General features: G+C 51.3%; 2 protein-coding genes across 2 annotated transcripts in view; one reads left to right on the top strand and one right to left on the bottom strand.

Moving 5' to 3' along the window:
* Positions 1–511: 511 nt before the first annotated feature.
* Positions 512–15,746, bottom strand: LOC146757395 (uncharacterized). Its single transcript, XM_085522430.1, has 9 exons — positions 15,474–15,746; positions 14,297–15,229; positions 13,659–13,750; positions 13,115–13,156; positions 10,235–10,282; positions 6,794–6,968; positions 6,635–6,694; positions 1,162–1,226; positions 512–865 (listed from the first exon to the last, which is right to left on the bottom strand). Exons 1-6 carry the CDS (start codon positions 15,744–15,746, stop codon positions 6,821–6,823), a joined length of 1,536 nt encoding a protein of 511 aa, XP_085378556.1. The 3' UTR covers positions 512–865; positions 1,162–1,226; positions 6,635–6,694; positions 6,794–6,820.
* TAOK1 (TAO kinase 1) overlaps positions 14,712–16,440 on the top strand; it is a 54,091-nt gene continuing 52,362 nt past the window's right edge. The window contains exon 1 of the mRNA XM_015880561.3: positions 14,712–14,854. The gene's annotated coding sequence lies outside the window, so the exon portion shown is untranslated. The remainder of the gene's footprint in view (positions 14,855–16,440) is intronic.

Raw genomic sequence — 16,440 nt, 5'->3', positions numbered from 1 at the left:
AATGGAGCCCCAGAGCTTTGGGGTGGCACAACGCGGACCCCACGTTCCCCACGGACACCCAACGGGGCGGTGGGATTTGGGCTCCATTAGCAGCGCAGGGGGATGGGGGATCCCAGAGGGACACACTTGGGATGGAGAGACCCAAAAGTGAGCCCACGTTTTGTCTGGGTCAGATGGAGATCCCCATGCAGGCAGCGCTCAGTGCGGCTTTAACCTCCTGCAGCAAACAGGGCGATAGAATTGAAGCCCATCATAATATCCTCCCAAAGAGCACCCAGAGGGCACAGACCGCCCTTAACCACCACTTCCTACCTTCTCCCACATAACAACCCCATATATTTCAATAAAGCTCAGCTCCATCCTGCATCACACAGAGTCCCCCACACCTCAGTGCAGCACAGGGGTTGTCCCCCTGCATAACCCTGCACACAAGGCAAAACTCCCTACTGTGCTGACCTCACTTAGGAAACGGCTCCCGAAGCGAGGAGCCGGGCTTTAATCACGGCTCACATTTTATTGGTGGCTTGGAAGTGGTTTATTCTGAATGTAAGGGACTGGTTTGGAGACAGGAGCTTCAAAGGACTCTGGAGAAAGCGAGTAATTATGGACAAATCATCTCCGCACACAGAGACAGCAGAAATCTAAATGCAAAGCTCAGAGGGATGGCTGGACATGGAGGGACTTTCTCTCCTTAGAAGCTCCGCTCTGTGTGTGCATCACATGGAGCATCCAGAGCAGGAGAAACCAGATGGAAACACACATAAAGGCTCATCCCAGTGATTTGTAGGAATCATTTCTAAGACCAGTTCCCTCTCGAAGGTCTTTTTGACACCAGGTTTAATTTGCATCGTATGTTCAGGGCGAGCTGAAATGAGAGAATTCATCCACAGGAAGAGAAAGATCTCCTCAGCCATGGGAAGAAAAGGGACTTATTGCGTCCACCTCCATCCAACACGTCAGCAGCACACAGCCATGAAGCAGCAGGTGGTATGGGATGATATCGGGGTGATATTGAGGCGGTATGGGGTGATATTGGGGTGGTATGGGGTGATATTGAGGTGATATCAGGGTGATATTGGGGTGATATCAGGGGCAGGGCTCACTTTGGAGCAGCGCTGCTTTATAGGATGAGCACAGAGCCCACAAGGAAGCAGCACAAACCCGCTTTAGGTTCTCCTTTAGGAGCCGGGCGGACCCGGATTGCTGCTGGCCTCAGACTTTGACCTCTGGAAGACAAATGGGAAAAGCTCAGTCCACAAATCCCAAGGACTTTTCATCTGGTTATACAACACAGCACTCACGGGGCTGCTGCTCATTTGCTTGGCGTTCTCATTGCATTGGGACACCGAGCACTTGTTTGATAGCGGGGACTTCATAAAGAGAAATACACATCGGGTCTGCATGCATCCAGCGTGTAGAAACTGAAATGGTTGTGCTTGGATTCACAGTCCTCAACCTGAACATGGCCAGCCCTGGCAGAAGCCAAAGCTGCAGGTGATTGTTGGAGTTCTGATGTTCGTGATGTGGTCCAGAACAACCACAACTGACTACAGGAGTCACTACAAGAGGAGGGGATGGGAGCAGCCCTTAATCAGGAGCAGAATTGAAGAGTGGGAGGAATTGAATCAGGAAGTCTGCAGTGAAGGCGCTGCAGGAGGAGCAGCACAGAGAGCTTCTGATCGCCTTATTGGGACACAAAGGGTGGGCAAATAGCAAATGAAACCATAGGCAGCCACCTCGTGGTGCCCTGCGTAAAGCACAGAGCTCACAGACATTGGGAGCAAGGCGTTGTCAGCATTCCCAAAGGGTGGGCATCATTCAGCTGAAAGTAAATATGAATATCTATGAGCTGAGCTTTTAGAAGGCTGATTGCACATTACTCATCATGTCTACGTCTCAGGGGTGAGGGGAGAGAGCAGCTAAGCCATGGCTGTGCCTGGGCAGGGAGGGGATCAGGAGGGGCACAGAGCCCCGACTTGCAGACCAAGCCCTGGTTGCTGCACAGCAGATTCACTGCTGGCTTCTTGCATCCCCAGCTTACTGGATCCGTGCTCCAGTTTGCAAGAGGTACCTGGGTTATTCTGTGACACAAGGCACGGTACGAAGCTCGCTCTGACCTCATCTTTTGCCCTACTTCCTTATCTTGGAATCTGGTGCACAGTGCCACGCTTGTTCTCCCACATCGTTCCCTTTGCTGCGCTTCTCCTGGTGAGGGCGGCGTTACAGAGCAAGGCTTGGTGGGGAGTTACACTGCACAGCTCCCCAGGTTGGGGGGCCGTTCAGCTGCCTCCATTAAATGCAAACTACACCTGGAGCTGAACCCTGGGTACGAGACCCCCCAGCTCAGCTGGGAAGCAGCTTCATAGTGCAGTCAGCAGCACCCTGCATTGCACTGCTCAGACTGCTCCCGTCTGCCCCAGCAAAGGCTGTGAGCAATCCCTGCCTGCTCTGATTCACCGAGGAACCGACACACCAAAATTCACTCCAGATATATATATATATATATAAAATGCTAAGCTTGGCTTGGCTGATAATGTATCTAATGGCTGGGAAGATCGGGGGAATAGAAGGGAGATGAGAGAGAGAACAGCACTACATTGCTATGGAAACCAGCAGTTTCAAAATAAATACCTTTGCAGAACTGAGGTTGCAGATCTAAAATAATCCGTGGCGTTTCTGCCGTTTCCTCCCTTTGCCACCAGCCCCTTCCAGGCTGAGCAGCCTGCAGTGACACAGGATATCCCACGGCTCAAGTTCCTTATTCCATTTCAGGGCCCTGAATAGAAACCTCAGCCTTTGGTCTGTACCTGTATTTTTGGGGCCTTGCAGACCAAGTCCACGAGCACCTGAAGGGAAGGTGTTATTCTTATCCCAGTACATTGGGATATATTCCTCGGCGACCCGAGCCAACACAGTATATACAGCAAACCTTTGCGAAGCTCTGATTCTATTACTCCCTAGGAAGCTCCTTACCCTACAAATGACCCCAATGCAATTACAGCTCAGCCTTTTGCTCCCCATTAGCCCCATTTCAGCTGCTGATATCCATGATGGTGTTTGGGCAAAGGGACACTACAGCTCACACACACCTCACTGCTGCTGCTGCTGCAAACCAGGCTGGGTTCCGGCAGTGCTGACTCACGGTGCTGAGCCTATGGGAAATATTTGCTTAAAGAAGCAAAGCCCGGCAGGTTTCCTGCCCCTCCTTATCTGCCAGCCCCTCACACTGCGGGCTGGAAGGGGGCCCTGCTTCCTGAGTGGGGGCATGGAGCGGGTGCTTGTTTCCTATAGATAGCCCAGGTTCCTCTCTGCTCCTTGGGAGAGAAGCCCCCAGTGCCCACCACTGCAGGTCTGCAACTGCACAGAGATGAGCGGCTCCAGGGTGGGCTGCCCTGATAAAGCATCGCCCACCTCAGTGCGTTTCCTGCCCTGCTGTGTGCCACAGAACACGCTCATCCCTACAGCCTTCCCTGAGCTGCAATCTGATTGCTGCCTTCAGCACAGCTGAGTCAGTGCAGACAGCAGCAATCAGTGTTTGCTTTGGGAGGGTTTGCCACGCAGCCAGACGCAAGCAAGCAGCGCTGGGTGCGAGGGATGGTTTGCTGTGGGTACATCAGTGCAAGTGAGGAGGGATCTGAACCCACACTGAGCTGCTGGGGCAGCACAGGGGTGGTCATGGTGCTTTCTGCCTGTGTTTGCATGCTGCTGTGCCACAGCTCAGTGCTGCATTCGACCCACACACCAAGCTGGGTGCCCACTGCATCCACAGCTCGCCTTCCTGCTGGGAAACAGGCTCAGCATTTAGGGAAACAACCACATCTGATGCCCACACTGTTCATGTGGCAAATGACTTCAGAAACCCTCAGCAGCAAAGAGCCTTTATGAGGGGTGGGACGGGAGAGTTGCTGAGCTGCCTCCTCCTCCCAGGACCTACGCAACTCATTTGCAAAGAAGCAAGAGGGTGAGGAGCTCCATTTGCAAGCTGGGCAGGGCAGGCTGCGGGCAGAGCTGGATTGCAGTGCTCAGAATGACTGTGCTAAAGGTCTGGGTAATGACCCGGCAGGAGCTCCCACAACCAACCTACAACACAAGTTGGCTCCCCACCGATCTCTCTTACCTTCCCAGGCAGGTGAATAGAAATCTTTACAGTGCAGCACAATGCTGGAAGAGCAAGTTGGGCTGAAGGCCTATAAACACCCCCTGGGCTCGTTTCTATCAGCTGGAACCTGATGTGGAAACGTTCCTTGAGTTCATGCCCTTGGATTATACTAAAAAAGGCAAAGTCCTGCTGCACCTCGAGGACACCTAGTGCTGGAGAGGGAGAACAGAGGGCAACTGCACAACAGTAAAAGCATGCTGATGAACCCAGGTGCTGGGTCAGCAAGATGAAAGCCAATACAGTGAGGTATCTGTGAGGCACAAACCAAAAGATCACAGGCAACACCTCAACTCTTAACCCCCCAATTCAAACTGGTTTTGATATAAAATGCCGCTTACCAAAGCCATGTCCCCTAGCAGGCTCATCACACTGGGGTTTCTTGCACCTCTTGTCCCTATCAGAGGCTGCAGATGGGCAGAGGGAACAGATCCAGCTGTCATTTGGCCACTGCGTGGCTTCCACCCTCTTGTGCCTCTCTCTCTTCCTCTATCACAAATGTACTTTATAATGCAGGGAGGGCAAAGAGCTACCATAAAACAGAGACAGCTGACATCAGCAGCAGGCTGCTCCTTGCAAACAGCAGCTGTTAGGTGATGGCTGCACGGAGACTGAGGAGGGAGCGAGGTCATCCCAGGACAGGTGAACTAAGAAGTGAAGGAACTGTTAGGTCATGCCCCATACATAGCAAGCAGCTTATCATCATGGGGAAGCAGTCTTTGTTTTTAAATGAATCACTTTGAGGACGCCAGCTTCCATCTTGTGCTTCCTTTTCATCAGCGCTCCGTTTTAAGAAGCTCTAAACCTCAAAAGCTGGTGCAGAGGTAGAGACAAAGCTATAGAGAACTGCAGCCACACCACCACTTTGCACAGGGCATGAACTGAGGCTGCAGCCCCAAACAACGCTGCAAACAAAGCCAGCACAGCCTCCCACTCCCCCTGTGAGCACTGACTGTACCTGTATTACATGGATGTGCTGCACAGCCTGGGAGAACCCATCTGAGCTGTGGTGTGCTGCACCAGCCTGCCAAGCAAAGTATTCACACATCAGCAGAAGCCACGTTACCCCCAGAGGCACAGGGATGCGCTCAGTACCCAGGATGGAGAATGCAAGGCACAGCACTGCGCTCTGCAGATTGCAGCCACACACAGCAGCCCTGCCGTGTGCTTTTCTGCTGCTCCTGGCTAATTGCTGGATGACAGGGGGTCCCTGAACATCCCTCACCTTGCCCATGCTGAACACTGCTGGACGTGCAAACACACCTCCAAGTCTGGAGGGGCCCCCAGCACCATCGGGCTGCACTGCTGCAAGGGTTCTGCTGGCATCCCCATCAGAAACATCTGCCTGTGCCACAGGATGTTCTTTTCTATTGGCAGCTCACTTTGTCTCCCTTGAGCTGAGAGAACAGAACTCTGGTGCTGTTCCCCTGCTTACGGTGCTTCCTCAAAGCAAACCTGTGGATCTCTGCCCTCCACCCACAACGTCATGACAGCAACGTCGGCTCAGCGTGAAGATCAGATCATAAATGCAGAACAGCTGCTTAAGCAGAACGTAGGAAAGAAGCAGGGATGTTGCTGGGCAGAGAAAAGCACTGCTACAGCTCACAGATAGCCTCCTTCCTCCAAAGGCACATGCGTACTGTAGCACTCAGTCACATTTCTCTCCAGCTTCCTGGTAGCAGCATCAGCGTGTTCTGTCACCTCTGACTGCTGCAGGACTCTGTCCCCGTCTGACAGCAATGACCTGGCCTCAGGTTTTCACCATTCTGTCACCTCCTCCCTCCCTTTCAGCCCCATTAAATCACTAGGCATGAAAGCTGCAGCACAAAGGAAATCCTTGCCAGCACCTCCTGCTGCAGCGCAGCTCCCTCGGCAGCACAGGCTGTAGGCAAGGCAAACCTCTCCTAACCTACATTTGGTTCACATAGCGTTGCAAATCAGGCACTGCCAAACCTGGCTGAGGCTCCTTTCCACATCCAGACTAACATGCACAACAGATTAACCCCCTGAGGACGGCAGGAGCAGCTTTTCCTCTTGTTTACCCAGCTCTACCTGCACTGAACGGCAGCAGGAGTGCTGTCCCGTATCACCACCACCACCTTTAAGGAAGGAGCTGACCTGCAAGTTATTTTTAGTGGCATTGGGAAGTTGTGAAGCTATTTTGGTCTCATCTACACACGGTGTGCTGCAGGACGCTGACAGGCTCTGTGTTTGCCTGGGGCAGCGGGGCTTTAAGCTGTGAATGGGAACGGCATGTGACTTTGCACTAAGGCCTCTCTGCCCTTTCTGTGCCATAAGAATCTTTACACCGAGGTTTTTCTTTCTAATCATTTTAGAAATAAGCAGCACAACTTTCCGAGCTCCGCAGGGATCCCTTTAGAGCCCTTGTGTTGTTGTCCTCCAGCCTGTGCTGCTTCCAAGTCTGCAGAAGGTGCTATTTATACTGTGGGAGCCCTCACTCCCATTTGCTTTACTCACCAGGAGGCTAAAGGTGCAATTAGGAGTCCACAAAGATTTGATCCATCTTTTGCAACAGACCTGTGCAGGAGATCAATACACATTAGGCCGGCACCTGCTGAGAGATCAGCACATGTGATTCTGCAGAGGCAGAAGGGAAAGCAGAGAGGAACCACTCACACAACAAGGCGCTGTTCTGGATGCAGATTAGTGCCTGGGGGACGTCCAGGGCATCAGGCAGAAGGTTCCTGGTCTAGACAGTTGTTTTCTCTGCAGAGCCGAAGGGTTGCTGCCAAGTTTGCTGGGGCTGTAGCAGGTGCAAAGCCCAGGCAGAGCAGGAGCCAAAGCAACTGGACTGAACAGAATTAAACCCAGATACAAAAGGAAGCTTGAAGAATAGCAAAGATGAAGTGAACAGAATGAAAAAATGGGATCTGGTATGATCAGACAGGGATGGATGAGTCAGACACATCGAGGAGGAGCAAGTGAGTAAACATATATGTGAGTTTTTAAACAGCTGTCAGTCGTCCCTCCCCAGAAAACTCCTCTCAGGATGCTGCTGTCTCCAATAGGCACATGCCTTCCCAGCTCTCTTCAAACAGACACATTAACATCACTATCCTGCCCGGCACAAGCTTCCCACACAGCAAGAGGAACCAGGACGTCCTCAGCTCAAATCCCACCTCATGTCTTCTTTTTCCTTCCCTGACTTTCATCTAGAGGCTCCACCAAAACACACACCCTGCTCCTAAGGTGCGCTGCTCCTTCCCCCTGTGGATGCAACAGGCACCTGTCTATGAGTCAGCACAGCCCACATCTCCCCTCCATCACAGGACCCAACACCCTCAGACTGTCCCAAACACTTCCCAACAAACACTTGATTGATTTCACTGGCAACTCTGCCTTGCAGGATGAGCTGCTTTAACTTTGTCTTAGACAAACAGGAATGGTTTGTGTATTTTACAGCCTTCTGCAATCAGCTGGCCATTAACTAATGAAATCTTACGCAATTTACATTAGAAGTAGTTCAGTAAGAAATCAATTTGTGTTCTTTTTTTGTGAATACATAGAATGGCACAGACAGAATGATGGCATTTAATATACTGTTATTTGGTCCAGACAGGACTGCTGCAGACTCAGATGTGTCCAGCAACTGCACATCACGACACATTGGATCCAAAAGCTCAGTGAAGAGTTCTGCCTTTAGTTCATTCCTCTGAACACAATTCATCTACCCACCCCATACAGCACCACCAGTGTCATTGCTCCCTTCATATTGCCATCTCCATACTGCAGTATGGGAGATGCATTTGAAGTATCCCTTCATCTGTTCTGCTTTCTGGTATGGAAGCTGCAGACACACAGCAATAAACCATGGGCCACTCAGCCCACAGACACAGCCTGAGCTCGTCCACCCATGGTGCCATCCAGGCATGGCACACAATGCGCTTCTGCTGACAAGTGCAATTGTTCGGGTCTCCTCTAGGGAGTGCAGTCGTAAAGGGAGAAAGAGGAAACTGCAGCACAAAAGGCAGCTGATAATGTGTGACTCAGGATATTCGCACAGTCACTAATGGTGTCTGCCCATTTCATGTCGAAAACGGAGAGCAGGTGAGGGCTGAGCTGGAGGTAAGAGCAGGATGCCACTGGGAAGCTTTCATATGGGAAAGAAGAGGCTTCCAAGATACTAAAGCAAATGACTCAAGATGTAAATCAAGCAATGAAACTTCAAATATTGACACAAACCCAAACAGTTAAACCATCACACCCGCAGGTGGCTGTAGCACAGACAGCACTGCTATGGGCCCTCCATCTCTGGCCCTTCACAGCCATCAGATCACCTGCTGAAAGCAAGCTCAGTCTCAAAACATCATTCAGACCTCGGCCTCCATGCAAAGAGCTGCAGACTCATTTCCAGGACTAGCTGTGCTTTGCCTGTATTGTACATCATGGTTCTAGAACACTGGCAGACACACAAGCTTATTGCATGCTGCAGTCACACAGCAGCCAGGCAGTCAGCTGCAGGACCTGGCTCATCCTGGGGGCAGGGAATCCTGGAGCAAGAGACACAAAACACTGCTTAGTTCCTCCTTGCAAATCCCACATGTGCCTCAATTCTAAGACCACCGACATCTTCCTTAAAGAAGCACCGAAACATGAAACTAATCCTCTTGGAACGGAATATTCACCAAGAGAATCCACATTCCTGGGCACAAGAAAGACATTTAAGGAATGCAGAAACAATACTACCATCCACCTGAGGCAAAGGGCAAGAGAATAGACTTGCTAGGTAACAGAGCTGGTCTGCAGCAGCTCTGCATAAACACATTCAGTCAATGCCAGCTCGATCCTTGTCCGAGGAACTGTGTAACAGCCCATAGCAGGAGGCAAAGCCATGGAGCACAAGCTTTGTGTTCAGCCAGCAAGCACCAGCTGAAGAGAACCATCTGATGCCTGAACTGCTGCCTCCCACTTTCTGTCTCACCATCTCACTACTTAGCTTAGCCACACATGTAAGGTACCACAAGTTAACTCACTCATCCATTCCTTTTATCATAGATGCTCTTGCATGCCAGCAGCCCTGTTGTTCCTGTGTCAGTACGACACGTCAATAGAAGCTGTGATAAATAAAAAGGAGCCATCAGCTCTTCCTTGCCCTTGCAAATAAAGGAGCTTCTCCTCCCTGACCTATCTACCTTTATATTTTACGTGTCAGCAATGCTGTCTACCACAATCTTGAAAAGCTACAGGTGCTTTGTAATAGAGGCAAGGGAAAGGCAGCCTTAGCATTTAAAGATCTTAAGAAATATGCAAAGATTTCTATGGTAATTTCTGGTGAGGGCACAACTGATTTCTCCAGAGAACACTCCTGCTGTGTGTATTACCACGGTCTCTCCACCTATTTAGGATTCCCACTCTGGATTACAAGCTACCTTCACACAGGAGACGTTAAAGCTTCCAATGAGGTCACACAGCCGCTGACAGGCGCTGATGGGTGAGTCATGCTGCAGTAGCCAGAGATACAAGCAACAGATTTGTTCATCTGCATGCAGCCTAACCCTTTTTCTGGGCTAAAATTTTATTCAAGAGCCAAACACGGTGTCTCAAATAGAGGGGGCTGCAGAACTGCTGAGGGACAGGGCCATATTTTCACAACGGCTTTACAGATTATGAGGAGAATCAGTTCTAGGGAGTTATGTTTACAACATCACAATGTGTCATTTTACTTGTAAAATGCAAGACCAGGATCCACTGGGTCAATAGGGAAACCATTCATTGCAGAAAACCAACTGACGACTGCATGATTATAATGAGTTTCTTCCAAATCTCACACTATTAATCACCTTTTACCCCTCTGTGCCATAGGCCTCTCCTCATCCATCCATCCAAAGAACAGAACCAAGACAAGAACCTCTCCCTGTGCTGCTTCCTTCCATCAGTTGTTCCTCAAGGCCAAGGCTGAGCTGGTATTCTGGAATATGCATCCTAGCATTAGTGTATCACAACAGGGCAATTACTGACAGCCACCCAAACAGCACACAGGTGTTGGATACAGAGAAGCACGAGGACATCAAAACTGGAGGTGCTGCTCAGATGAAGATGCAGGGCCTCACCCAGTACCTGGTAGAAGGACACAGACACTGCCAGCACCGCTCGGACATCAGCTGCCTATGGGAAAAGAATGTGTGCATTTAACTCCAGGCAATTCTCAGAATATCTCAGAAGTAAGTTCATTTGGCACATATGTCATAAGTTTGTTGTTAGTCTCTTGCAGAGAAGGGTAAAAATCCCCGGGTGTCCCCAAGTTACACTATTTATGAAAGAAATCAGAGGAAAGTAACACACATCTGGCAAAAGGAATCTTTCAAACCTCTAAAAATGCTCCCAAAGAAAACGCATTGCAGACATCCTCCCGTCCGGCCTTCTCCAGCAGAAGACATGCCTGCCTAGAGTCCCTTGGGAACCTGACACAGAATCAAGTGGCACACTGGCACTTCTATGTCATTGCCCAACGTGGCAGCTGCTGAGGAAGGAAGAGCTGTTGAGTCACAGGACAAGCCACTCTTCCACTTCTGTCTGGTTGCCCAGAGGGCAGAGTGGGACAGTCAGAAGGCTGAGATTCTGCTCGTGCCTCTGACACTGCTTCCCCACGTGACACTGGTAACTGCTTCCCCCTCTTGTGACTCTTTCCCCCTTTATTCCATGGACACCTCCACTCTCTTGAATTGTGGGACAACCACAGACAGCAAAGAACGACCTTTCTCCAACAAAAGGTAGGAGCACACTGAAGTATTATTGTTTTCTTATAATACAAACGTGGTTATGTAATAGTGGTGCTATTGCTTCAGTTGTGTCATTATGGCAGGACACTGCCTGACACGCACCGAGCGATACAGGTTGTTATGATCTGCTTTTGCAAGGCTATCTCAGCTATTTCGACCAGCCTTTCTCTAGAACATGTTTTTCCTGTATAACCTTGTAACCCACGATAATGGTCTAAGCTACTACTGGAACGATGGCACGTTTGATGAGCAAATAAAACAGTTCCTCTCTTGTGCATTTCACAACTGTTTGTGTGCTAAAAGACACAGCTGCTCCTCTTCACAAGCAGAGGACAAGGTGAAAGTTGGTTTCTAAATCAGTAATGGAACCATAAGAGTTTCATGAAATGATAATATACATGTATATATATAAATAATTTATATATATATATTTGGGTAAATTACATTCTGCTTATCCGATGGCAAAGATCCTAGAATAGAAGCAGAGACAACTGTGATTCATAACTGCAATTATAATTAATAGCCAAATTTCATTGGTTCGGGTTCCCTGATTTATTCTGAAATTTACATTTGCTCGCTTAAGAAAGGTCAGAGCAGCGCAGGGACTGAAGGCTAAGGGAGGTACGGCTGTGATTACAGCAGCTGAAACTGCCCTAATCACACTCTTATCTTTCTTATCTCCTGTGAGTATTTATTTCGCAGTGATTACTGAGCCAGGCCCCATCACTCTGAGTTAGTTCTGAAGCAGCTCCTTCGTGCTGTAAGAAGTTAATACAGCAAGAGGCGTTGCTGTTCTGCTGAGACAGACAGGCAAGTTTCTCATCACTTAAAGTCATGTAAGAAAATAAACTAAGTCACTCCTAAAGAAGGAGGGGTGTTAACCCCAACGCACCGGCCAGATTCCCAGCTTGAGTAATTACAATGAGCCTCGGATAAATTCTTGCCACAGCTTCCGCTGGACACGCTATTGTTCACTGCTTCCTCTCCTACAATATCACACAGTGCTGATGCACACTCTTTGCAGGTCCTGTCTGCACTGGAATGCTGTCCGGGTCTACCCCCAGCCCAGGTCTGCAGCAGCACACTGCAGCAATGCATTGAAACCAGTTCTGCCTGTCAGCTGAACCACTGGTGCCATTTGTAACTTATATTTACTGATGTCCCAGCACCTCCTTCAGATGGTGCTAACCATGCACACAGCTACCTGATGGATACAATGGTGCAGATCCAAGATGCAGGCATACAGAAACTGGTTTAGTTCCTCAAAAGAAAGGTTAAGCTTGCAGCAGTAAGATTGCCAAGCCAATAGAACATCCTGGATGTCCACTGTCATTGGCTGACAATGCAGTAAGAGCACGGCTGATGGGTCAGGCCTATGGAGCCCTGTTAATCATACCTAGTCCAGCTGGTAACAAACACTGCCATTTTTATAGGCCTGCTCCTTAAATCAGGAGACTTTCTCTATCCCGGTGGGATACAGACAATACTGTTTACTTTTGAAGCAGTCATTGGGCACTTATCAAACCCATATCTATTGCGTTAAATAAATGACTTGACAGTTAATAGTGGTTAATACTCACATCTTTTTCCAGCAGCTGCCACTACACTCCAAGGCTTTTTACCTAGAGATATCATTATCTTTTTTTACGTGCGTAATAAAGGGAGCTGAGACCCAAACTCCCTGCTAGGGTAGCCCTGTGTCCATCACTAACCCAAGCTTTCACCCTCATAATTCACGAGCTTTAAAGGCACCGTGGCTGCAGGAAGGAGTACAAGACCAAGATTCAGAAGACCTTGATCCTTAATTGCATTTATGACTCCATGGGCAGATTGCTCCTTACTGCTCCACTTAGTCTGCAGAAACCAAACGATGCCCACTACTTCAACAAATGCAAGAAAACAACAAAGCATCACGGATGATGCTGAAGAGACTCACACGAAATGCTGCTGTTGAAAACACATTTACTTTTCCTACTACACACTCACTGTCCCAGCATCGTATCTCCAAACCCCCAGCAGTTCTCAAAAGACAGAAACTCCAGTTTCAGGAAGCGGACAGCTTTATTTTTGTGCCATTCCCAAAATGCCTTTTAACTCGTCAACCGATTTGCTACAAATATCTTTGGCAGATGAATAAAACCAAGTTTCCCGTCGTAGCTGCCAGCTTCAAGGCTGAGATAATCAGATCAATCTTTAGTTTGCCTTCCCCAATACTTACAACAACATATGTTCGAAGCGATCCACATTTGTCTTGCTTTTCCTAGTGGGATTTGAGAAGGCAAAGCATCAGACCTTGGTGTGACACGTTTGGATAACACAAGATGTGGCCCACAGCTGTTACCGTCACCCTCTGGTTCTCAGCATTCCTCAGGTATCCCCAACCCCATGTTAAATAATCCCCTGCTCAGTTAGAGGTAAAAGTGAAGGTTGGATGAATGGGCTGCAGTGCCATTGTAAATAGAGCCTGCTGATGGAACGAAATACCTCCATAGGACAACAGGAGGGAAGTTTGTTTTGCTCCATCACAGCAGCACCAGTAATATTGGCCTTACATAATTGCATTATTTAATTCTAGGGACGCCTCAAATGCATATGGAGTATCTGAGAACACTTAACTTGGTACCTAACCCTGAAGCTGTGTGTCTCATGCCATTGTTTCTATTAGTTCATTGTCAGGATGTCAGTAAAAACTATTATTCTGATGATTCTTTGCCCCTATACTCCTGAAAGGGAAAACAGCTATAAACACAAGGGAGACTGACCTCAGCGATTTCCTCTGCTCAGACAGGAGCACAATGCACTTCAACACCAATCCAAGCCTCCTCGCCGTGTTTAGAATTCCTCCAGCTGTAATCTATAGTGAAAACAAATAAACAAACACACGACTACGAGACGCGATAACGAATCCCTGCACGAAGCCAACTGCTGTCTATAGCTCATAGACACCCAAAGCACACCTGGGCTTCACAACCAAGTTCAAGACCCAGCACTGAAGGGGCAGCTCGGGGGGCTGTCTACCTGCTGCTTTGCCCCTCTTTCTGTCCATAGAGCAGCCGTGGTCAGGCAGCTCAGTGTATGGACTCCAAGTGTTGGCCAACAGTTGCACAAGGCCGAGTTGAGCTGACAGCTCCCCCCACTTCCAGCTGCGGCTGGTGACACCGAGCAGCAGCCAGGCCCCATCCCTCCCCTTCCTCACTGTTATCTCCCCACACTGCAGGCCCCATCTCCCCCAGAGCCCACAAACACTTCCAGGCCCCCACTGCCCCCATCCAGCCGTGCCCCATCGCACCCCCCGCCATCCTTCCCCTCAGCACGACGGACACGAGCCCTGGCTGCAGCCCCCGACCCATCCCATCCCATCCCCACGGCCCCTGTGTCCCCTCACGTCGTCCCCCCTCACCCCGGGCGCCATGACAGCCCCGCCCCGCTCCCGTCCCCTCCCGCCGCTCCTCCCGTCTTCTCGCCCCTCCCGGGTAGGGAGGAGGAGGGCGGCGAAGTCTCGCGAGAGGGGCGGGCGGGGGCCGCTGGCTGCGGGCAGCGCGGAGCGGAGCGGCGGCGGAGCAGCCCGGGCGGCGCTGAGGGGAGGAGGCGGCGTTGGGCAGCGGCCATCCCGGCGCGGGGCGGCCCACGGATCCTCCGCTCCGCCGCGGCTCGGAGCACGGCCGGCTCCGCCCGCCCTCACACACCGCGGCGCGGCCTGGCGGCGGGGCCCGGCAGCGGGAGGCGGCGGCGGCGGTGCCGGAGGCGGCTCGGCCTGCCCTGCCATCTTAGGAGCCGTGCCACAACGCCTTTGTGCCCGCCGCGAACGGGCACCCGGGGGGGGCCGGGCCCGACGCCCCTCCGGGGGCGCCTCCCCCCGCGGGGCCGCCGCCCCTTTGCCCCGCTCCTCCTCCTCCTCCTCTCCTCCTCCTCCTCCGCGGGGGGCCGAGCGGCGCTCCCAGCCCGGCTGCGGCGGAGGGTAAGGCGGGCACGGCGCGGGGAGCTCGGCCGGGGCGGCGGGAGAGCCCCGGGGAGGGGCGGGAGGAGGAAGGGAGGAGGATGGGGATGGTTGAGGGGGGGGGGGGGGCTGGGCCGGTGCCTCCCTCCCCCGCCGCGCTCTGCGGCACTGCCGCAGGACTCCGCGCTGCTCCCAGCCCCGAGCGGCGGAGGGCGGCGGGGGAGGAGGAGAAATGGCGCTGCCGGGTGTTCCCCGCTGACAGCGGGCCGAGCTTCGGGCCCGGGGGGGGGTTCGGCTCCGCTCGGAGGGGCGATGCGGTGCGGTTGGGCCCCCGCTGCGGCCTGTCCCCACCCCCGCCTTCCCTCCCGCACGATAAGGTGGTGGATCGCTGCCGTGCTGTTATTTTTTATTTTTAATGACTTCAGGGGGGTAAATCGCATTTTGTGCGGCGCTGCTGTGGGATTTGGAGCAAAGTGACCTATTTTAAAGACCTTTTTTTTTTTTTTTCCTTTTTTTTTTTTTCCTCGCTCCCCACCCCCCCCCCCAATCCGATCGGCCGATCCCGTTAGCCAAATAGCGTTCCCCGACCATTTTAATATGTCACATAAAAGCATCTCGTCCAGGCTCGGCCCCTCTGTACCCCGCTAAGGGGAGAGGGATCGTTGGGAGCATCTCCGGGCCCTTCGGGTTCACCTTTGTCACCGGCAGAGCAGAGATACGGAGCGATGCAGGAGAACCATTGTGCTGGGCGCGGTGCGAGGAAAGCCGCCGTAAAATGGTTGTTGTCAACCGCGGGGCTGGGGATGGGGGGGGGGAATATGACAGAACGGCGTCGGCCTGCAGGACTTCCCTTCATTCCTGGTGTCGGTTGTGCTGCTGCATCTCGGCAGTGCTGGTAACCAGTTGAACGCATCGCGTCCTTCACCTCCTCCCGGTGAGGTTTGATGGCCCCGCACGCCAAGGGCAGATGAATAAGATGTTACCTGAAGGTTTGGTTCCTATCGATTCCATACCGTTCAGGCTATTTATAGAGCGTGGGACGTGGCTCTTGTTTTGTGTGTTTGGATAAAGGTTATCGGTTTGAAGTGCTTTGGGATGAAACGTTCCCAAAATACCAGCCCTGGCGTTCCATGTAACGCTGTATGGCACAGCTCAGATCTCCTCAGAAATACCCTTGGTCGTGGAAAACCATGATGCTGAAAATACCTTGGAAAACAGGGCTGTGTTTTGACAGGGGTGAAGGTTTGTTTTCGTGTTCTGCGATTACAAAATAACAACTTTTGTTGCAGGAAGGAGGGTTTGGAGATACATGTTTCTTGATGCTGCTCAGAGCTCAGTGTTGGGTTCTGTTGCCCCTTCCTGTAGGAGTGTGTCAGTTTTTGCTGCTGGAATCCCAGGGCAAACCTCATCAGTTCTGGCTGGGCCTTCCCATTGGATTCCCTATAGCACCCGCCTACTTCTGCTGGTTCCTTTGCTGTTTGTAGGCCCCTCTTCCCTTTGTCTGTTGATTCAGATCCATTGATGAACTTGAACCTCAGTGTATCCCTTGAACTCGAGGGGTGTTTTTCTCCTCCTGTGTTAAGGATGTGCTGCTAAAGTGATTCTGG

The sequence above is a fragment of the Coturnix japonica genome, chromosome 22 (genome assembly GCF_054131305.1).
Source record: "Coturnix japonica strain WE chromosome 22, WE-NBRP24, whole genome shotgun sequence".
Taxonomy (NCBI): Eukaryota; Metazoa; Chordata; class Aves; order Galliformes; family Phasianidae; genus Coturnix; species Coturnix japonica.
Note: the sequence above shows the minus strand (reverse complement) of the source record. Positions and strands in the feature narration are given on the sequence as shown.